This window comes from Calliphora vicina, chromosome 1, assembly GCF_958450345.1.
Source record: "Calliphora vicina chromosome 1, idCalVici1.1, whole genome shotgun sequence".
NCBI lineage: Eukaryota > Metazoa > Arthropoda > Insecta > Diptera > Calliphoridae > Calliphora > Calliphora vicina.
This window is the reverse complement of record NC_088780.1, coordinates 159,037,257-159,061,481: the sequence shown is the minus strand read 5'-3', so window position 1 is coordinate 159,061,481 and position 24,225 is coordinate 159,037,257. Positions and strand designations below refer to the sequence as shown.

At 28.5% G+C, this 24,225-nt stretch overlaps 2 protein-coding genes across 2 annotated transcripts; one reads left to right on the top strand and one right to left on the bottom strand.

Moving 5' to 3' along the window:
* Positions 1–1,588: 1,588 nt before the first annotated feature.
* On the bottom strand, positions 1,589–16,778 carry krz (kurtz). Its single transcript, XM_065516402.1, has 2 exons — positions 15,784–16,778; positions 1,589–3,703 (listed from the first exon to the last, which is right to left on the bottom strand). The coding sequence occupies exons 1-2, from the start codon at positions 16,379–16,381 to the stop codon at positions 2,859–2,861; spliced, it is 1,443 nt and encodes a 480-aa protein (XP_065372474.1). The 5' UTR covers positions 16,382–16,778; the 3' UTR covers positions 1,589–2,858.
* A 2,892-nt stretch (positions 16,779–19,670) lies between these two features.
* On the top strand, positions 19,671–22,756 carry mod (modulo). The gene is made up of 3 exons (XM_065516401.1): positions 19,671–19,828; positions 21,499–22,263; positions 22,334–22,756. Exons 1-3 carry the CDS (start codon positions 19,693–19,695, stop codon positions 22,627–22,629), a joined length of 1,197 nt encoding a protein of 398 aa, XP_065372473.1. The 5' UTR covers positions 19,671–19,692; the 3' UTR covers positions 22,630–22,756.
* Positions 22,757–24,225: the final 1,469 nt, after the last annotated feature.

Sequence of the window (24,225 nt, the reverse complement as noted above, 5' to 3'; positions counted from 1 at the left end):
TAAATATATTATTAGTCATATCTTTGTAATTAGTTATCCGATTCTTATATAAATTATAGGGACTTCAAACCCTTTTGCGAAAATAGGTTAATAAATTTAAACAATATAATTTATGCTAGGACATTTTAAAATACATATCCAAGAATTGTTTACATTACTGTTTTTATGCCAAATATAAATTGATAACATAAAATGTCCTTTAAAAATATCGTCAAAAAGACAGTGCTTTTATGAATGAAACTCAGGTTATTGGATACAAAATTATTTTATTTTTCAACATACATAGTCTCCTTTGAGCTCTAGGCACTTTGTCCATCGTTTCTCCAACTTTTGCATGCCTTCCAAAAAATAAGATTTGTCGAGGTCATCAAAATAGGTCAAATCTCTTTCCGCCGAGACATTTCTTCAGGCTTGGAAACAAGAAATAGTCACTCGGGCCTTAATCCGGAGAATAGAGCGGAAGAGGAAGCATTTCGTAGCCTAATTCATGGATTTATCCCATGGAAACTGCACATGTGTGTACGCTTTTGTGCACCCGATTGTGAGCAAACGCGGTGATCATTTAAAATTGAAACCACTGGGCCATGTGAGAAACCACTGGGCCATATCGTAAGTTTTTTTCAATTGTTTAGGGTGTAGAGTCCTCAACTGGGCCTCCAGAACTTTTGTCATTTTCGGTGCTTGTATCGAAACAATGAAATTCAGTAAACCACTATTTTACCATTGAAGTTGATGGTGGAGAGTTCCCACAGTATTTATCAAGCTTAGCCTATATGTGTGTGAAGGTTTCTTTTCGCAAAAAATAATGCATAATGACCAGACGAAATTCACATCAATGGCTGTCAAACACAAACTAAATGACACGGCTTGTACAAATTTTGTCAGGAGTTGACAGGAGAAAAAAGTCGCGGACTTATTGATCTACCCTCCTGTTATTTTGTGTATTGAGATTTTTACTTATATTTTCTATGAAATAGAAAATATATAGGCCTGTCACTCATTTTTTTCGAAATGGTTTCAATCATAGAGAATAGACATAGAGCGGAAATTCTGCTGTCAAAGACCTAACTCAGCTGTCAGAAACCTAAGTGGTGAGAATGCATTAGTAGAAAAAACTATGTGAAAACAAAAACAACACTCGTATGTGTGAATATTTTGAGTAATTTTTTTGTTTGAGTTTTTTACTAGTTTCTGCTCCATGTTCTCTATGGTTTCAATTCCGTAGTTTTTATTCCTACGGAAATAAAAGCGATATTTTTGATACAGAAATTGATTAAAAATTTTAGAAAAACAAATAATTACAATGAAATATCAATTCCACTTTGAAAACTGAAAATGGTTTCATTCCGAAAGAAATTTTCGTTTTATTTTTTCTGAAGAAGCGAAATTTATTCTTTCTATAAGGAAATAAAGATATTTCATACCGTTTTTACAGTGTTTAAATTCGATTTCGAAAAAAAAACTGGACCATTTTCATGTTCGAATCCTAATCTCAAAATACTTTGAATTTTTTTTTTTCAATTTTAAGTTGATATTCGAATATTTTAAATTTTCGAAATTCTTCTATCATTAAAATAAAACATTTGAATTTGTTTGGGTTTTATGTAGTGTTGTATTAAAAGTGTATTGGTGAGTTTATGTATTTTTTAAAAGTGTGTGTTTGTGTAATTTTTGTTCATAGTGTATGTGTTCGACTATAAATGTGCATAAAAAAAATTTGAATAAAATATTTGCTTGTTTGTGTTTTAAAAACCAGCAGCAACAGGCAAGAATTGCAATAAACTTTTAAATAAACTCTCTCAAAAAAAGTTTTTTTTTTTCAATTCCAATAACCTTAACTTTCGAATCGAAATACTTAAAAAAAAAACTCGCCAGTTTAAGTTATTTTTACTAGCATTTTCTGAACTTTGTAATAAAATTTAAACTGTAATAAAAAGTAGTAATTTTATTAAAATGTAAAATAAATTAAAATTTACAATTATGTTGCCGTTTTTACAGTTTTAATTTTGTCCAAAAAAAATTATAGTAGCCGATTTTATTGCAATTCCTACTGTTTAGCTTCAAATATATATTTTAATATAACATTATTAATTTATGTATGTTTATAAAACAAAAAAGAAAAACAAACAAAAAAAAAACAGTAAAGTAATAGTTAGAGATAAAAGTAAAATTATAACATAAAACTTAAATACTATAGACACATAAAATATATATATATATATATTTATATATTGTTTTAGTTATTCCTTTCTTTTTTTTTGTTTTTGTTTTGTATAATATATATATATAGAGTATAAACATAAATACATAGATAAAGACATACATACTACTATGGTCATTATCATAATCATTTTAATCATTATAATCTTCTGTTTCTTAATCTTCATCATCGTCGTCATAAATTTCGTTAACATTAAAGACATTGCTAAATATCTTTTATCATCAATATTATTGTTTTTGTTTTGTTTTGTGATTTTGTTGTTATAATTATTATAAACATAATTAATTAACTTAATAACTAAATATACATGCATTTGAAATTGTTGCCCATTTTCATAAAATTTGACTTTGCTTTATAGAAACTCAAGACCGTCCCTTTCTAAACAATGTTTTTTTTTTTTTTTTGAAAATTAAATTAAAACAAAAATACCTTTAATTTGTTTAAAACATTTTACACATAGAAAAAAAAAACTGAGAAATATGAAAACTATTTTATAAATGATGTGCTAAATACAATATCCAAACGATCGATGATAATTTAATAGTTTAATAATTTTACTCTTTTGTTACTGTTTTGTTTTATCTAAAAAAAAATGGCATTTCTGAAAATCATAAACAGTTTTCCGTTTCTGTTTCATTTAAGCTTCTGTTTCAGCACCTTTTAATCGTAGACGGGCAAAATCTTCAAATATAATATCATCGTCTTGGGCATCATCGTCATCCAGTTGTATGAGATTTGTGGTAGTTGGTACCTCTTGGACGCCAGCTGTAGTGGAATTTGAGTTGGCATCTTCAGCGGCCACCACCACCAATTGATTATCGCGTATACTTTGTCGTGGTGATTTATCGCTTAGCAAGGGATTCTCCTCCTCTTCGGGCTTGGGATGCATAAGAGTAAATGGCAATTCGGCTACCAAGTCACCGCCCAACAACGGCCCACTTATTAGCAATTTCACTTTGACTTTATAGTGTACAATGATGCCTAGACTTTCGCGTTGTGCTGGATTTGTGATCAGTGTACTGGAGGCCAGATTTGTGTCCTCGTGTTTTAATTGACCGTCCAAAGCTAAGCCCCACTTGTCCTTGTTATTTGCCAGCAGTGGACAAAGCTCGAATACCTTGGAGAGTGTAAAGCCTGGCAATACTTGGCAACCATCTTCGGATTCCGTTTCGGCCACCACCGATTTATATTGGGCCGTCGAAAATAGACAAATGTCGGCAAACTGGCGCACATAAACTTTGATTTTCTTCACCGTTCGATTCGAATTGTTGGCCACGTGCACATTAATCGATATCTTTTCGCCATGATGATATAGCTCTTTGTCAAGACTGGCCTCCAAATGAATTTTATTTGGTTTCATCATAAATTCTTTACTCACTTCGATTGAGGGTTGTTCGCCCACCTTTGAGGGGGCGTACATCACCTTGCGTATTGTCAAACGAACGGAATTGCGTTTATGAGGCTTGTCGTCGATTTGTTCGCCTAGAAAATAATGTAAGGAAAGATTAGTAATAACGGTATTTAAAGGAGATAGAAATTTAATAGTTGTAGTTATGGACAAATGTTAGAAGTAATTAATTCATGTTAAGGCATTGATTCCTTATTTCTTCAAATGTTTTGAATTTATTCATTAATTCCTTATTTAATCATTCAATTTACATTTAATTCAATCCACTGCAATTTAACTTTATAAAATATATTGAATCATTACATTGAAATTGAAGAAAATTCAAATCTCAAATAAAATTTGAAGTTGTTAAATTCGCATTGTGTTGTCTTTTATAGAAGTTCTAAGTTCAAATTTTACATAATCATGAACAACAAGATTTTCCCAAAGTAAATCGAATTATTAATGGTTTTTTCAATATATCTGTCATTTATGAGCCTATTTGGAGGATTATGAATAGTAAAACGTTTCTCATACATATTGTACAAGAAAAATAATTTAATCTTTATTGCTAACTGCAGCAAAGGGGATACAACAACAGAAGAACAACAATTTCAAACTACAGAGTCATTAAAGGTCGCCATAAGAAATATCAAACAATTTAATCATACAATAAATTAAACTCAATATTATTAAAAGTGTCATGCTAAATTTAAACTTTAATTCTGCATAATCATAATTGTTTTGACTAAAAGCCTGCTGCAGACAAATTTTACACTTTCTTAAGTACTATTTTTTTGAATATAATTAAATTAATCCATTTTAATGCCACCCCGCCAGGCAAAAAAAAAACTGTTTACTTTAATTTAAATTCAAAAGCAACAAAGTTAATTTCATTTTATTTAAATTTTTTGCAACAAAACATTCGTACATCCATCCTATCATCACCTGTTTTTAGTTTAGAAATTTTCTTTGGAAATACATACATTAAAAAAAAAAAGTAAAATACCAATGAGATAATAACAATAATACGGCAACAGAGAAGAAAAAAAAAAGAATAAACAAATAAATTAGAGGAAAAATGAACTCAAGTGTCTATAAAAATTAAACAAACAAAAACGTATCTACCAGTATGTACTTTTGTTCAAACATACAGAAAAAATGTGCTCATGAATATGCACGAGTACGTACAAACAAACATACATTCATGAATAAATATGTAAGTACGTTTGTATATGTGTACTATATCCATACCAAAAAAAAAAGAAACAAATAATTTTAAATTGAAAAAATGAAAGAAAAAAAAATTAACCAAATGGCATTAACATTATTAAAAGATATATAAAAAAACTAGGGCGCAACTTAGTTGATAATTTTCGAAGCAGTAACAGTAGTTATGGGACAATTAAACATTTAATTAAAATAGAGCAAAACGGCAATGTACAAATGTTGGAAGCTTAGCATATTTGAGGGTACAATAATCCATTTCTTTATCTTTTCCTAAAACAGATGAACTAAGCTCAATATTATAAATAGAGTAACCAAAATCGTATTACTATGAATTATATTAATATGAATTTCAATAAACAAATAAATAAATCGAAACTGATAACCTATCAACCGGTTTTTGTATTTATCTAAACTTGAGCGGTTTCGGTTTTTTGACAAACCGGGTTTATAAGACGTTTAAACGGTTTTAAATAAATATGTTTTCTTTAGCTTGAATTAAAAAACGTTGATAACATTCTTAAAAATATTAATTTACTTTATAGAAATTTATAGCATTTAACGATATTTTGTTTAGATTATTTTTATTTCTTTTACCCCCAGTAACACGAAGTCTGGTTATGTGTTAACTAATAGTTATAATGACAGTTTTCATACAAAAATAATTTTAACTGACTGTATAACTATTAGTTAACGCATAACCAGGATTCGTGTTAATGGGGATTAATATATTAATAATAGCTCTGTTCAATAACTAAAAGTTGTTACTAGTTAGTAACAATTGTTACTGGAAAAGCGTTCAATAACTCAAAAAACTTGCAAGTAGAGAAAAAATCAAGAGCGTATAAATTTTAGAGAGTGTTCTCTCGTTGCAAACTATAATACGGCAACAGAGTATTGACAAGTTCTATTTTGAACTCGTAATAGTTAGCAGCTTATATTTGTGTTATTTTTTATTTATTTACAATTTTATTTTTGTTGTGAAAAATGTCAACAAAAAAAATTTTGAATAAAATTGAAGAAAATGTAAAAAGCGTTCATTTACTTTTTACTATTTTTGAGAATTTAAGAGAGTAATTTTCTACATTTTGATTTTATTCCCTCGTTGCAAGTATTTACTGGGAAAGTAAATGAACAAACCTAATGTTTTCATGTCAAGTGAACAAACTTTTAAAACCATTGCACCATTGGTGGTAAATTCCGGCCAAAAATGTTTTTTTTTTTTGTTTTTTTAATTTTTATAAAATTTTGATGATAAATTTTTCTTAACACTTCAGAATATACAGTGTCATTATTATTTTGGCTGTAAAGTAACTATATAGTTATTTATAGTGCTGTAAAGTCAACGGTTTTTTTCTTGTCATTTTAATAGTAGAAAAATGTGATTTTTTTACTTCTGAATAGAAGTAGCCTGTTCTTTTTTCTTTAAAGTTTTTTTGCAAATTAGCACATGTTTTTATAAAACAGTTAGCAGTTAACCATTCTTTTTATATAAAAGTGAAGTGATTAGGAACTAGTTTTAAATCTATAGAAACTAAATTAAAAAAAGTTTGAAAGGCCAGAACAAATTAAAAGGGGCTATTAGAGGTTAAGTGTAAATTACATCTAATACTGTAAAGTATCAAGAGTAAGTACTATAAATTTCAGCTGCAATTATCTGCCATTCCAATAACCAGAACGATTTCAGTGCCTTCATATTTTACAAATTTTTTTGGTCAATTTCAAAAATTATGTAAGTTTTGAGAGTTATTTATGTCTATGCTGATTTGGCCAAACCATGTGTATTTGTATGTCGAAATTTTTTCAATGGATCATTTATGTTATTTTTAATTATAAACCTAATTGAGGCCATTTACAAAAATTACATACTTTTTTTCGATACTTTTATAACGTCAATGTTTATTTGGCCAACCCCTGTATGCAATTTCTAATATTTTTTGCGATGGATCAAGTGTGTTGTTCTTAAATGTACACCAAATTTCAGGCATTTACATGAATAAACTAATTTTTCCGATAATTTCAAAACGTCCATGATCGTTGGCTAAACCCTGTATATGTATTCCGAAATTTGTACGACCATTTTTTTCAATCACTTATGCTATTCTTCATTTTTGGACTAAATTTCAGGCATTTACATGAATAACCTAATTTGTTCGATACTTTTTAAAACGTCCATGGTTTTTTGGCCAAACCCTGTATTTGAACATCGAAATATTTATCGATCAATCGGTTATTTTATTCTTAATACAAATACAAACATTTTTATGAAGCAATAAAGAAGTTATGGATTTTTGGCCGGAATTGACCACCGAGCATTGTCTTAAATGAAAAGACCTAAGGTCCATTTTGAAAAAAAAAGTTTTAGATTTTGAAGAAAAATTTAAAAAAAAATTATGTTTTGAGTTACAAAACATTTAATTTGATAGATATCCAACTCGCATCCCACTAAGCGACCAAAAAGATGTTCAAGGAAAAGGCCAAAGCTTTCTTTTGAGAATAAAGGGCCCATTTTGAAAAATGGTCAAAAAAGTTTTTGATTTTGCAAAAAAAAAAAGTAAAAAAAAAGACATCTTCTGTTGAAATTTAGTGTTAATCTATTTATTTTATCCTGAATTAGTTCAATTATGTGGAGTCGTTGCATAGAATAGTGCCAAGGAAGATTATATAATATAGTGAGTAGTTTGATTTGGTTTATTTGAAGTTTTTTAATATGACATTTAGCAGAAGTGGCCCAGGCTGGAGCACTGTAAAACATAAAAGGGTAAAATATATTAAGAAAACTTCTTATGTTTATAAGCATAATTCATGGATTTTTGCCATGGTAACTGCACATGTGTGTACCCTTTTGTGCGCCCGATTGCGAGCAAATGCGGCAGCCATCTTGCGGAAAGCTTGTTCTCATACCCAAGTGAACACCATATCGTGAATTTTTCAATTGTTTCCTGAACGTTAGGAATTTCACTTTTTTACCATTGAAATTGATGGTACAGAGTTCCATTAGTATTTATTAAGCTTAGCCTTTATTTCAGTGATGGTTTATTTCCGCAAAAAATAATGCTTAATGACCACACCAAATTCAATTTTTTCCAATTTCTCCTCAAGTCACGAGGTAGTCTGCTATCAATGGCTGTCAAACACAAACTAAATGACGCAGCTTGTTGAATTTTTGACAGGAACTGACAGATGCCTGTTGACAGGAGCAGTGTTGCCCTTTCAGTTACGAGCCGGAAATTGAAAAAGTAGCGGACTTATTGACATACCCTCGTAGTTTATTATTATGGTCTTGCAAACATTAGCATATTTGCTAAACTTTCTGTAGGTTTCAGCCATCAAAGTACTCAGCTGTTTAGGTCTTGCATAATTGCTAGGCCGCTTTGCGATGATGTTTACTCAAAATTTGCTTAAATTTAATAAATCACAGTTCCATATATATATATTGTTGGTGTGTTCTTGTAAACTGTAGCATTTTTACTAAATTCAATACGTTTTCAGGGTTGGCGAGAATAGTTTACAACACGGTGTGATTTAAAACAATCATCTGTTTAGCTCATTCATAATATTCATAAATTTCCAATGATTTATATACTTCACAATTTATATAAATGTAATAAATCACTATTTCAAATATTGTGTTTTTGAGCAGTATTTATAATACACCATTTCTAGTTGTATTTCAGATGTTTCTAATTTTATTTCAGAAGTTTTCATTTGTACTTCAGAATTATCCAATTGTATTTCTGAAATTTCCAGTTGTATTTCAGAAATATAAATATAGAGACTTCTGAAATACAATTGGAAATGGTGTATACATTTGAAGGGTAGTTTGCAATAAATTAAAAGTTATTAACTCGTCATATAGCTGCTAGAATGGAGTTGGCACCCGACAACATAGATAAAAAGTTAGTATGTGTTAATTTTTATTGCTTGAATAAAATTACACTATATTGAGGTATTAAAAACCAATGTAACGTAAAAACAAGTAAGAAAGTATAGTCGGTCAAGCCCGACCATATGATACCCTACACCGAGCTGGGAGCTATGACTAATTATGAACCATAAAATTTGGTGGAATGTTTTCTGTATATATGAAACTTATATGTGTTGAATTTTATTTGAATACCAACATTTTTAAGAAATCTATACTCGTTAAAATAATTTTCGGAAGTGGTCCTTGTATGGTAGCTATGATTAATTATGGACCGATCACTACAACATTTGGTGACATGACTTTTGTATATACACATGTGGAGAATAAAATAGGTGTGTGCATTACTTTTTAAAAACAAGCAATATAAATTGTAAAAATTTACTTCAATAAGGAATATTTCGCATTTTTTTATTAAGGACAACTTTCTAATATGAAAATCAAATCTATCCTGTGAAAAATTCTAGAATTTTTTTTAATTTAAATTACCTTCAGACTTGGACAATAAAATAGGATTTGTCGAAGACGGTTATTGTTTTGGATAAATAACTTATTTTTGTTGAATTTAATTACCAACACTTTTAAGGGATTTATGATAGTTAAAGTTATTATTGGATGTTGGCCTTATATGGGAGCTATGACTAATTGTGGACTGACCGTCACAAAATTTTGTGGTGCGAGTTCGGCTTTGTGCAGAAATTGGTTTCTATGTCTATATAACCAAGGTATTTATGAGAGCTTAACTATTTTCAGGTAGGGCAATCGTATGGGGGCTAGGAGAAATAGAAGAGCTTGTACCAAATTTCATTGAAATATCTTTAAAATTGCGACTTGTAGTTTGATTACAAGGTTGCCCGGACGGACATCGCTTAAACGACTCAGAAAGTAATCCTGAGCATTTGGTATACTTTAAGGTGGGTGTTGTTGGCACAAAAATCAGCACTAACCCAATATATCCCCACCACTATGGTGGTGTAGGGTATAATAAATTGACTAACAGTCTTGTCAAAACAAAAATTAAGTATTTGAAATGCAAAATAATTCCACTTTAGTTTCCAAAAAATATCGTAATATATGGAATTAATTCCATTATCGATATCGAAAGCAGATTTTGGTATCCAAAACTGATTTTAACAAAAAGTTAGGAAACTTTAAATCGTAGAATAACTCCTGTGGGCCAAAATATCTCGAGTATAACTTGTAAAAGCTTCCTTCTATTCCAATAAAATCTTCGAATGTAGTAGATAGTTGCAAAGAAGTTAAAACTTTTGTTTCCCAATTATGTATTTTAAAAACAACAACGTAAGATTGTTTACCCACCTAATAAATTTACCTACGACAGCAAATATATACATATGTAGATACATTTGTATACATAAATACATACATATTCATACATATGTATTTTTACATTAACATTTTAAAAAATCAATATTTAATTTGGAAAATATTAAAAAAAAAAAAATATGATAATAAAACAGTTTTATCGCAAAAAGACTTCTGTTGTTCAATGAATATTTTTTTATAAGGTTTTATAATATTTGTTTAACCAAAATTAAATAGAAACCTTAAAATTCAAATGTATGAATTCCATATAAAAACAAACAAAAAATGTAGTTAAAATAACACATTGCAGGTTTTGAAACCAAGTGTTTTTTAACTAAACAAAACAAAAAATCCTTTTATGGTATAAATTACACATGTTTAAAACTATTTTTAAGCATGATGAGTTAAACTTTGTTTTCATATAATTGTTATCAATCATTAACTTTTGCTAAAAACAAAAACAAGTGATCAACAAGTTAAATAAAATTTATAGTATGAAGAGTAGTAGTACACTATAAATAAACTTATATTTATGTATTATATAGAAATATGTATAATATGTACTAAATAACCATTTAGTAAACAAAACTGTAATGAAAAGTTTATTATTGCATTAAATAAACAATTTAATGAAATATCTAGTGCGTTATAAATAATATTAAATGTTTATATACAATACAACTTACTATACTATACTATATATGCATATTTTATATATGCATGTATGTAGTATACACATGAAGTAAAGATCATCAATTTAAATAGATACATTATAAATAAACAAAATTATAAAAAAAAATATACATATGTATAATTTATTAGGTAAGACAATTAGACTTTAAGTAATTTGTTAAAAAGTAATATAGGCAGCACTTTGGAATGAAGGTTTTTAATTAATAAATAAAGTGAATACTATATTTACTTTAGTTTTCATAGTTGGATTATACTTTATAAATCAGGGAAGTTTGAAACAAAAAGTATAGATATATATTATACTCCTGTCACAGAAACTCAGAAATTAATTCGAAACTCCATTAACAATAAACTCTTAACTTGTAGTTAATATTCTGTTTTCCGATCTAAAATCAAACCCATGATAAGCAATCAATCAATATGTTATATGACAGACCATTATCAACAAACACTAAAAAAAACTATGCAATTTTCAAACATTAATTTTTTTTAGACAAATCTGCTTGCTTTTAATTTAATAATTAAACACATTAGACAGAATGTTTGAAATACGTCAATGATTTTAACAACATACAGATTTAAAATCAACATTTTAATTGTTGATGGCGTAATAAAGTGAAAACTTGAGGAAACACGTTTTTATAAATGGAAATTTAGAAATTTGAGAATATTATGTATCAAAAAAATATATATTTTATATCACGAATTTTTAGAATAATTAATGTGTAAAATACATTGCTATATGTATAGAATATTAAAGAAATTAAAAATTTGTAGGCGTAAAATAACAATTTTCAAAAAAAGGTACGAACGAATTTAATCCTCATTGAATTTTCAAAATCAAATGAATACTCTTTACAATTACATTAATTCGTTCTTAATTCCATAGTACTCCAAACGTATTGAATTCATTTCTTTTATTTAAGAATTAATCTATATATATAAAAATGGTGTAAAAAATGTATAGTTATTCATAAAATGTAAAATTGTTTGTCAGTTGTTCGTATTTTCGAGGAGAAGGTTTTTACGGAAGAAAATTTTGGAAAATCCCTCCGGAAAAGTCGGAAAATCGGAAAAATCGTAAATCGAGTTTTTGTATGCAATTTTGAAATTATTAATTATTATTCCTTAATGGCTTTCCAAATCAAACAATAGAAAGTTCTTAGTGTAAATCATGGAAAATTGCAGAAAATGCGAAATATTGTATTATTACTTTAAAGTTTGTCTGAAGGCTTAAAATTGGGTTTTAAGTTTAGTTTTTTATAGAATTCCTTATTGAACGATTAAATTTATCTTTAATTCATAAATAAATAAATTCAAATCTATCAATATTACTTAAATTTGTTCAATACATTCATGTATATGATTAAAAATAAGACAAAAACTAATTGAAAAGATAAAATCACTGCCGCATAGGAACTAGCTTATCCCCCAACTATAAATTTCAGCGAATTTATCAATAATTAAATTTGGAATTTAATTTGTATAAAATTTGAGTTAATAAAAATGTAATTTAATTAAGAATGATGACTGAATTCTATTTAAATTTTCATTAAGACTTTGAATAATTCTATAGAATTCGATTTTAGAAATGGTTTTATGGAAATTTTTTACATTTTTTAATTCCGAATTAAGATTTTAGTGAACTAAGCTCAATTTGCATTAATAAATTCAAAGCTCTCATTAGAAATCGGTGATAATAATTCGAAATAAATAGTTATTGATTTTGAGGATCTCACAGATAAAGAATAATGAATAATTTTACAAAAAATATACGAAGGCGTGTCAATAAGTCCGTGACACTTAAAAGTTCCCGCCTCTCAACTGTAAGCCGACTTGTGTCAAAATTTTAACAAGCTGCGTCATTTAGTTTGTGTTTGAAAGCCACTGATCGCAGACTACAGCAAGACTTAAGGAGAAAATAGAAAATAGTGAATTTCTTGAGCTCATTAAGTATTATTTTAAGCGGGAAAAATTCATCACTAAAACCAAAGCTAAGCTTGTTACAATAAATACTAGGAAACTCTTCACCATCAATTTCAATGGTAATAAAGTGGTTTACTGAATTTCGTTGAGGCAGTACAACTATTCAAAAATATGGTGAATTTTAGAGCATTTTGAAAATTTTAATTTTTTTAATTAAAAGAAATATTTTTCAAAATTGTGATGAAAAATGAATTTGAAAATCAAAACTGAGTTAAATTTTAGAAAAAAATATTCAATTTTTTTTTTTTTTTTGTTTAAAAATAATATTGAAAAAATAAAAGTTTTGGGAAAAACTTTTTTTTTCAGTAGATAATTTTGGAAATAATTAATAAAACATAAATAAAATAATAATTTTTTTTAAAATTAAAATAATTTTAATTTTTTTTTTTTTGTAAAAAAATTATTTAAGTACAAAAAAATTATTTAATAGATAAATATAATATTTATATTTTTTGTAAAAAAAAAATATTGAAAATTTAAAACAAAAATGAATTAAGTACAATTCTGAAAAAAATGTTTGGGTTGGAAAAATTAAAAAGTTTATTAAAATTGCAACTTTTTTTCCAATTTGATTGTATTTCCATTTCGCATCGACTTGAGTTACACTCTTCCAAAGGTCATCAACTCAGCGATAGATGTATTTTTTATACCAGTTGAGATATTTAGGTAACAGCAGACTTGTTACGATATTGCAAATAATCTCCATTTAAAAATAGTTTTTCGACCACACGACAAAGCACAAATGATATTTACATCAGTTATCAACACACAGATATAACATACATATTTTTTATATAAAAGATTCATGATAAAAAGTTTAAGTAATTATTTGAAAGCTAAATTTACAAAGAGCCTAAATTTTGTACAACAATAAGTAAAATTTGCTACCATATAACTTCAGTAAACAGATAATTAGATACGTAATAAAAAAAGTTATTATTATATGTATTTTATTGTAATTAATTTAAATAAACATTTGCTGTGGTATTGCGTTTAAATACCAAACAAATAAAATTCTAAGAAAATACTAGCTGTACACAATGAATGTGTAAAAAAATTGTTTTATTTGTTAATCCTTTTGTATTGCATTCGCAATTGGAAAACTGTTTAGATTCACACATCAGTTTATGAATTAATTTATAAAAAAATAAACATATTTTAATAAAAGACCTTAATAACCTCCAAGTCATTTGAATGTGTTCAAAAACCTCGTGATTGATGATTGTAAATGTTTAAATGAATTAAGTAAAGCGAATAAAATAAACAATATAAATAATATATTTGTCATAGAAAACCCCGCTGGAAACACAAATAATACAAAAAAAACATGCCAGTGACGTATTTTAAAATTAAACAATAATATTATTTTAAAGCTGTGAACTAAATGGAAACGTGTTAAAATGTTGTTAATACATTTTAACGCGTATTAACTGCGAAATGATTTATGATTCAGACCTAAAGCTCTAGCACTGGTATAGATGACCATAAATGTGAATCGTTGTTGTTTTTATTATGATAAATAGGTTTTTCTTTTGTTAATTGGTACATTGCAAATCATAAATTTTCAAACAAATACAATAATAACAATTCATTGAGAAAGCAATTAAGTCTTAAAACAATAATAGAACTATAATAATGAAAAATAAGCAACAATAGTTTATTTAGTCAGGATTGTACAATTAACGAATGAATATTGTAATGGTTGAGAGAAAAAGCACTTTCATTTTTATATTTAAAAAGAAAAAAACAAATAATTAATTTCATTCTTGGAAACGTTTGTAAAGCGAAGCGGGATTTTTTGCGGTTTACAGTATTAACAGAAAGTGATTCATAATAGCAAACTATTATTATAATCTTCACCATGGTGATAATTATATATGTAGGTAAGTGTATGCATGTTTGTCATTTCGTAAATATACTTTAGATCCTTATAGATAAGGAAGTTGATTTAAATATGTGAGTCAGACTATTGACTGCAATGCAGTTTATATAGATAATTCGGATATGGACACTTCAATTATCGCGAACGTGACATTCGTACACAATTGAATTAAAAAATCTGGCTGAACTAAAGCAACAATTGGAAGATGTCTTTTTGAAACGTTTGCATTTGTTTTTGTTTTACAACCTTTAGTGTGATTTGTCACGCGACATACTTTTCCGTCATGTTAATAATACCGATTTTTTAAATAAATTCAACTCAAAATTTAATAAACTTTAAAAAGCGTTTTTCATTTTCAGTCTCATAAAGTATATATATATATATTCGGGATCGTTATACATTTATCGTTATACCTTTATAATGTCTCAGAAAACCTATTTCACAAAAAATGTTCGAAAATTCCAATTAGAATTTAATTTCAATTTATATGTTCGAACTCAGCTAATTCTAAATAGAACTTTTCTTGTAGCAATAAAGGCCGAAAAAGTTTATTCCTCCAACCCAATACAAACAGATATTGCTGCGTCAACATATGTACACATATACGAATCCTATAAACACACACAAAAACATACTGACATTCTTAAACCAAGCTACATGTTGATCGTAATGAGTAAGCGCATATTTGGAATGAACAAAAAAAAATACCAAAAACTACAAATAACAAAAATTATGTTATGGGCGCGCTTTGTTAAATTTATAAACTTTTTTGTTTTTACAAAAAAAAAAAACACAACTATAAAAAAAAATTTCATGAGATAAATACATGTATATGGACAAGGGGAATGAATTTGATGCTGCCTCTATTCAAGAGGAACACGAACGATGATGACACATTTATACACACTAGTTTGTATTTTAGATTGGGGCAACAAGAATTGAACATAAAATACAATTAAAAAAATACGGTGTTGATTGATTAATTAACGTGTATTTTTTCCAGTACAATTTTCAAACCCCAACTTTGGTTAGTTGATCTTATGACATTTTGTTTTTTTAAACAATGGCCTTGATCATTTGGAGAAAATACAATTAGAAATAAAACTAAAAGTGACATTCAATTCATTATTACTTACCAACGAAGGCTTTTAATTCATAATCTACGCCACAGGATTTGCCAGTATCGCCTGGGGCAGGTTGTAGTGACACTGATGCTGGACAGTAGGGAGGAACTTCAAAGTAAAATGGATATGCATTGGGACCCAACTTTTTTATCAGCCTTTCCTGTAGCCTTGTCAGGGGCCTTTCAGTTTGCGTTTGCGGATAGATTTGTTCATGGGCCAAATACAAATCCTTGCGAAACGTCAAACCCAATACGTCTAAATCCTCACGACCATATCTGAAGGCGGCCAAAACCTGGCCAAATACTTTGCGATCCTTTACATATTCCGGATCTATAAAAACCACACCATCGATGGGATCAACATGAGTGCTGTGGTCCACGAAATCACGTTTCCCCAGATACACGGTAATTTTACCGTTCGAGGAGCTTTTCTTAAAAACCCTAGTGGCCTGGCGCCTGGAGCTGGCATCTGTATCTCCACCTGCAGCACCGCCACCACCAGACTCGTCATTGGCCGAAGAAGGGCGTATACCAGTACCATTGTTAGCACTATTACTGCTGCTATTGCCACCACCACCACCGCCTCCATTATTGGTGCTTAGATTATTCATTATGTTGCCGATATTTTAGCTGGTTGTTGAACAAATTCAATGAACGTTACAATTTTGTTTCAATTAAATAATTTTCCTCTAAAATTCTTTGCTAATTTTTGTGGGCCGGTAACTCTTTGATTTTTTCTTTCCGTCTCAATATTTTTTCATTTAATTACTTGTTTACCAAAACTTTCGTTACTTTTGCATAAACTATTAACAATTCATTTCTTTTTACAATTTCATTAACATTCATTTAACTTTTATTTTGTTGTTTTCATTTTCATATATATTTTTTTCTTTTTTGCTTAGATTTTTTGTGGAAGTTTTCGTATAAAAAAAAATTGAACAAGTAATTAAATTCTTTCCAGTAGGAAAACTGCGTATTCGTCTTGTGTTATAAAAATGACAAACTAAACGTCACTTTTTTAGTCGATTACCAAATTTTTTATGTATACTGAGAAAACGTCATCATTTGTAATATTCTGGCAACATTGCGATATGGTAAAAATAGCGATTTTTTTCCAATTTGTTTCGTTAATGCTAAAAAACGCAGAATTGAACCCCCATCTCCACGTAACATAAGTTTGAAATATATGTTCTCAACGGTCAAATTCTATTGAATTATTTCGCAATAACTGATTTTAATTTGACCCAGGGTCTAATGGATTTTTAGGGTGAGTGGATTTTTTTCACGAAAAATCGTATAGCAGAAACGCTTTCTACGGAAAATTCTACGAAAGTTTCCCGAAGAAACCATAAGTCTAAATTCAAATCCTATCTTGCGATTTCGTCTTTTATCCAATGATATTTCAGTATTAATTTATTTTAATACTGAAATATCATTGGATAAAAGACGAAATGCGCAAGATAGGATTTGATTTTAGACCTATGGTTTCTTGAGGAAACTTTCATAGATTTTTCCGTAATCTTTTTGTAAAAATAATGATAACTTCGGAAATAAAGGCTCTTATATATGACAATATGTATTTTTTTATTAACATTGAAATAGCAGTGCCGGATTATTGAATTAATTTTTTTTATTTTTTTTTAAAGAAGTCAAATATTTTTTAAGATTAAAGTAAAATTTAGATAAATATGCTGAATTTATTGTATTTTTAATGTTGAATATTGTTCCTTTTTATATAATTCCTGTTTTAGTGGGTCGCGCAATACATAGCACCGTTGCTTAGCGAAAATTAATTTTAAAGTTAAAAAAATAAGGAAAATCTTTTCCATATATCAAAAGCTATTGAATATAAGGAAAAAATAGAAAATAGGAACTGCAAACGGAAAACTGCAGCTCAGGACGATCGAAATATCGTCAGAATCATCAAATGCAATCCATTTAATCTGTCAAGCAAATAAAAGCCGAATGAAATTTAGAAGTTATTGATATGACAGTAAGGAGATGATTTCTAAATGCAAACTTCACAGAACGAAGTCCAAGTAAAAAGCCACTATTAACAAAAATACATAGTGGTACTCGTTTGGAGTACGCTGAATGCCGACTGGTTTGCAAGCAAATATCGCAATATTTAGTGAACTGGCGGGTCTAAACTGTTTTTATTTGGATGTTCAGGCTGTAGTTAATATATTCGACGGCCACACTCTTTTGTATGTCAAACACAGTACACTGTTGAACAAATTTAAATATTTCAAAATTTCGGGGTACTGCTATTATTTTGTTAGCAACTGTACATTCATTATCCCCTGTCTATACTTGATAAATTTTTATCATGATAAACGTCAAAATGGTTTTCAAAATAAAAAATTATCAGGTATAGTCTCCATTTATTAGTATTACTGCTTCGTTATGACAAAATTGTTAGGGCTTTTGCTAAGACAACTTTGTCTTGACAACAAATGTCATTTATTGTTATGATAAATATTGTAATTTAACTGGGACAGAAAGAGTGTACAGGTTTAAATGGTATTATTTGCATTATTCCAGAGTAATAAATTACTTTCAAAAGCTATTGTATTATTTGAGCAATATTGGTTATTTGCCTTTCCTGTACTTATTAGGTTTCTATTGTTCGATAAACGACCTTTTGCTTAAAAAGTCAAAATCGACCTTTTCAACCGAAAGTTTGAAATGTCGACTTTTTAAAATCAAAAAATCGACTTTTTCATCTTCATGTTCTGTAAATCGAAATTATATTATTATTCTATATCTAAAATTTATACCTTGACGTCTTGACGAGCCATAGTTGTGTGCACACAAAAACAAAACGTCGGCAGAATTACGGACTCAATTTTGTTCATGTTCTTCGGTGTGAAGAAAACTTTTGCCCGTTTATATTAATTGTTTTCTTTGTATTGTTTTAAAAATTGCGGTTCTTTTTTTGTACAAATGATATTTGATGTCACAATTAATTGTGGGGACAATTTTGTTGACAACGTTGTTTTAACACAAACTTATCACCGAAAATAGTTGCCCGCACTAGACAAATTCATGTGCGGACAAGAAATTGTTTGGTGAACAAATTATTGCAGTTTCAAGGCAGGGTTTATAATAAAATTAAAAATGGCTGTCAAGAGAAAAAATTATCAATTTAGAATCTAAAAAGTACGTTTTATTTATATAGTTCAGTGCGTATTTATATGTAGATCACAACTAATTTATCGTGCCTATTTAAAAAAAATAATTTACAACGCATGCGAATGTCAAACTCCATATCCTATATTAACAAATAAATTCGCAGGAATTCCGAGTGCTGCCACCTTTAATTATTTCCCTTTATAGTTGATAGAAATTAAAAAAAAAACAATTTACCATCCCTGGTAACTGGGTAACTCTGATTAAGACTGTCAATTCAGCACGTGTTGTTTGGTTATACATACACATTTTTTACCGCATTCTATATTTTTCGGTAGTTTATATAAATTATAAATAATTTTTTAACAAAAATGAAACAAAAGCAAGTTAAAGGATCTCCCAAGGCGGCAAAACAAACAAAAGCCACGAAAAAAGCACCACCTTCCAAAAAAACCGAGGAGGTAGTTGAAGATGCTGCCGCTGAAGAAGAAGAGGAAGTTCCCGCAACGAAAGTTGTGGCAAAAAAGCCGGCAAACAAAAAGGATACTAAAGTACAAAAAGTTGTTGAAGTAGAAGAAACTCCCGAGGAAGAAGAAGAAGAGGAGGTAGAAGATCTACAAGAAGAAGCAGAAAATGAAGACCAAGACGAGGAAGCCATGGATGAAGAAGGTAATAAACTTTCACCGGAAAGTCATTGACTCCATTTTATATCAATGCTTACTAATACAGTCACTAACATGAGAAACACATTTTTATTTATTTATAAAATAATGAAGAGGACGAAGATGAAATGGAAGCTGATGAAGCCAATGAGGATGAAGAAGCTGGCGAAGAAGAACCTACTATACCATCTAAAGTAAAAACTGGCGAAATCCCCTCAACTGTACCAGCAAATAAAATTGTTCATGTTACAAAATTACCCAAAAGTAAGTCTATAAAAAAAAACACATTTACAGCCATTTTATTTTATCAATACATGTGAGACAAGATGGCTTCGATATTGGGTATTCAATGAAATAGTTAAAGGAAATGTCCTTTTATTGAATATTTTATTTTATAAACTAAAAAAAAAACGGAAATGGAAATAGGTATTACAAATATTTTTCGAAATATGGTAAATTCACGGAAGATAGGATAAATACTAAAATGTAGTAACCAAAGAAAACGGAAATGAAAATACATAAATATTTTTCGAAATATTGTAAATTCATGGAAGAGAGGATAAATACAAAAATGAAGTAACCAAAGAAATAGGGAAATAATTTAATTAATATGTTAAGAAAGTTCTAGAATCTTAATATCCATTGAATATAGAAATTAGAGAAAAAATCGTTGCGGGAGTGGGAGTGATTACAAAATAACTTCATGTTTTTTTCTCAATCCTAGGTCATATTTTATTAATAATGCATATTTTGTTAATTTTATTTCAAAATGCATATTATACTAATGCATTGGTCTGAATATTAAAAGTTGTATGTTTTTCAAACAAATATTGTCCACTAACTTCTTTCAATATCGAGAAACTGCTTTATAATATTTCGCTTTTCGTTCCTATTTTTCTTTTTATTGTAATTTCAATATATAAAAAAGTTTGTTACTTCAAGATTTTGTAATTTAACAGTTACCATTCTTCGCACCAATTATGAAATTAAAATCATGGTTGAATTATACCTTAAAAGCTGTGTGTTTTTCAAACAAATATTGCCGATTAATTTCTTTCAATATCGAGAAACTGCTTTATGATATTTCGCTCCTATTTTTATTTTCATTGTAATTTCAATCTATAAAAAAGTTTGTTACTTCAAGATTCAGTAATTTAACAGTTACCAATCTTCGCACCAATTTATTATGAAATTAAAATCATGGTTGAATTATACCTACAAGATTATATCTTGCGATTAATATATTCATTTCTATCACAGAATTATTGTTTTAAAACTTAACTGTTTATATCTATTGTATAGTTCTTGGGCGATTGAGCGATCTATATTTAATTCTTTTGTTTCTTTACAAAAATATTAATGCTTATTTTATACATTTGTGGGTCATATTTATTTGTTTGAAGCATATTTTTCAGTAATAAATATCAGTGATAAGAAATAATTAAGTTTTCTAGCATTACCTTAAATTGTATGATCTAACAATAGTTATAAAAAGAATTTTAAGATTCTAGGTATAACATCTTATTGCTGTTTGTTTTGGTGTAATCGTTCCTTTTTTATTGTGGGAGATATCTTTAAAAAGTTAGAATTTCCATTTCATATAAATGTATACCTCAACTTTAACCATTGTACTTAAGGGATGATCTGTCTCTTAGTTTTAATGCATATAAAGCATAACTTGAATACTAGAAATTCAAACTAAATTTCTATACTCAAGCATCTAAAAGAAATAGATTTACATACAACTTGAAATATATAAATCCGTGGATCCAGTAAATCGGGTTTTGACAACATTTTCATTTCTACGTTTTCAATATCACTTTTAAAAATAAAATAAATAAAGCAATGCTCCCAAATGGAAAGTTCTTGGGATAGAAAAAACTCCCCTCTGTGGTTCTTCGATTAATATTTTATAAAATTTGAACTATTTCCAGAATGCAAACAAGTTGATGTCGTCGAAGCTTTTGCCAAATACGGAGCAATTGACCAAATACATATTGTTACCACTCCCGGCGGTACTGTCGCTAATGTTGCCTATAAAACCGAAAAGGCTGCAACAGCAGCCTTGGAGGCCAACAAAAAAGTCAAAGTACTTGATTCTCTAATTTGGGTAACCAAGTATGCTAAGAGTAGCGACAAAAAGCAAAAAACTAAAATCAACGAAAGTCGCGAACGGTCGGTTTATGTGCGTTATCTTAAAGCTGGCACTACTGAGGATCAACTTAGAGCACATTTCGAAGGTTGTGGTGAAATGGAACGTGTCAAGTTAGTGAATAAATTTAACACCACATTTGGCTTTGTTACCTTTACCGATACGTCCTCCAAGGAAGCTGCCTTGAAACTTCATAATTCAGTATTAAATGATGTTAACATTGGAGTGTGTGAAAATAATGAGAACCCCACTCAAGTTGGACAACTGTACGACGAAAAACTTACAGTAATGGTAAAGAATAAGCAAAGCTTTGAGTGTGTTGAAGTAGCTAAACTCGAGTCCATCTTCTCCAAATGTGGTGAAATTGAAAGTATGGATATTGTTTGCAAGAAGAATGTTTTGGCTTTCATAACCTACAAAACCGAACAAGCGGCACAAAAGGCCCTCAAACTGAATGGTAAAACTGAGCAAGGCATTGAATTGGAATCGGAATTATACAATCCATTCAATAAGAAAACTGCCATTTATATTTCTAATTTACCTAAAGGTATGTTTTGTATCAACCCCCAAACTTTAATAATATTTGTAATTAATAATTATTTTTTATTTTCCTACAGAGTGCACTGAAGAAGATTTGACAAAATGTTTCTCTAGAGCCGGTGAAATCACAAACATCGTTCATAAAGGCGGTTACGCTATCATACGTTTTGTAGACTCCGATGCTTATTGTAAATCATTCTTATTCAATGAGAGCTTTATCAAGAAACAAATGATTTTTGTCGAGCCCCATTCTATACGCAAGAAGGCTGTAATGAAGTCCAAAATACCCAAGAATTTCCAAAAGAAGGGCTTCAAACGTCCAGCTGAAAATGGCAATAGTGTTTTCAAGCCCAAAAAAGCTAAAAATAACTAAATGAAATTATTTTTCTTTCAAATATACCTTTATTTTAAGTAATATCAATCAACATTTTATTAAGTTGTAACAAAATATTTAAATAAACAATTATAATGCAATTTTAATGCATTTTTATAATAGAAAATTTACAATTTTATTGAATATGAATATATTTTTTTTTGTTCAGATATATACAGATATATACATAAAAATACTTAAAAATTCTAAAAGAATGGGAAACTTTTTTTTTGTTGGAAATTTTAACAAATAATTTTTTTTTTTTTGCAAATCTGTCAGGTCAAGCTCAATATTCAGCCTTATCATGTAAGGCGTAGTCGTTTTACGACAACGACAGTTTCGTACTAGATTAAAGAAATTATTCAACCTGTTTCATTAATCTAGTTCGAAACTGTCGTCGTAAAACGACTACGCCTTACATGATAAGGCTGATTGTTATTAAATTTTATTTTTACTAGATTGCGACCGGAGCCGGATTTTCCAGGCTCAAACCGAACCTAATATTCGTTCAAAAACTTTTCAAATATACTAGTAATTTCCAACAAAAAATTAGTTATTTTCATTTCGGTTAAATTTTGACCAATCCAAACCCGAATATTCGGTCAGACTCTACTTTTGTAAATAGTATTAGCATTCTAAAGTAAAATGTTAGCGATTAGTTGTAAACTTTAAAAACGAATCGTTTTAAAACCGAACAGGCTTGTGATACTTTTTGTTTTGGGTGTTGTTTTTGCCTTGACTGATCACTTAGAACAGCAGAAAGAAATATATTTACATTCTTAGGGTTCACGGAAGGGGTTAGGGACTAAAATATTTACAAAAGACAAACCATTATACATAATTGTAAATAAAATAATTTTTTTAAAATCTTCCTATCCATAGATAGTATATACATATAGATCGGAAACTCTCCTGTCAAAGACCTAACTCTGTTGTCAAAAACATAAGTCGTAAGAATTTATTGGTATAAAAACATTTGGAAACAAAAACAATACTCGTGTGTGTGATTGTTTTTAGTTTTTCTAATTTTCTCTCTATGTACATCGAATTAATTAATTCAATTTGATCTTAATTCAGAATTAAAAAATATCAGCAATTCATTTCACAAACCATAATAAAATTTATTCAAATATCCAAATTGAAATAACATACATACTTTTTCTTCATTCAATTTGTGTATATGTTCTTAATAATTTAAAAAAAATTATCTAAAGACATTTGTAATAGATTTAAATTGAAGGAAAATTTAATCAAATTAATCATCATGGATTTGAATTAATGAAAACCTGAATGATTCAATAAGGAATTAATTCTATAAAATATTAATTCTAAAATAAATGAATTCAATACATTTGAAGTACTATGAAATTAAGCCTATGAATTAATTCGTAATTCTTTAATAGAATGGTTAAGAGATAAAATGTAATTTTTAAAATTTAATTAGGAATTAATTATTTCAAATCTTTTATTGAAGGTTGGAAAGTTTAAACATGAAGATAGATTTTTGAACAGGAAAATGGTTCTTGAATAAAATACATACTTAGATTCAACGAGAGGATTTGCGTTTTTAATACGGTAGTGAATAACTAATAATAA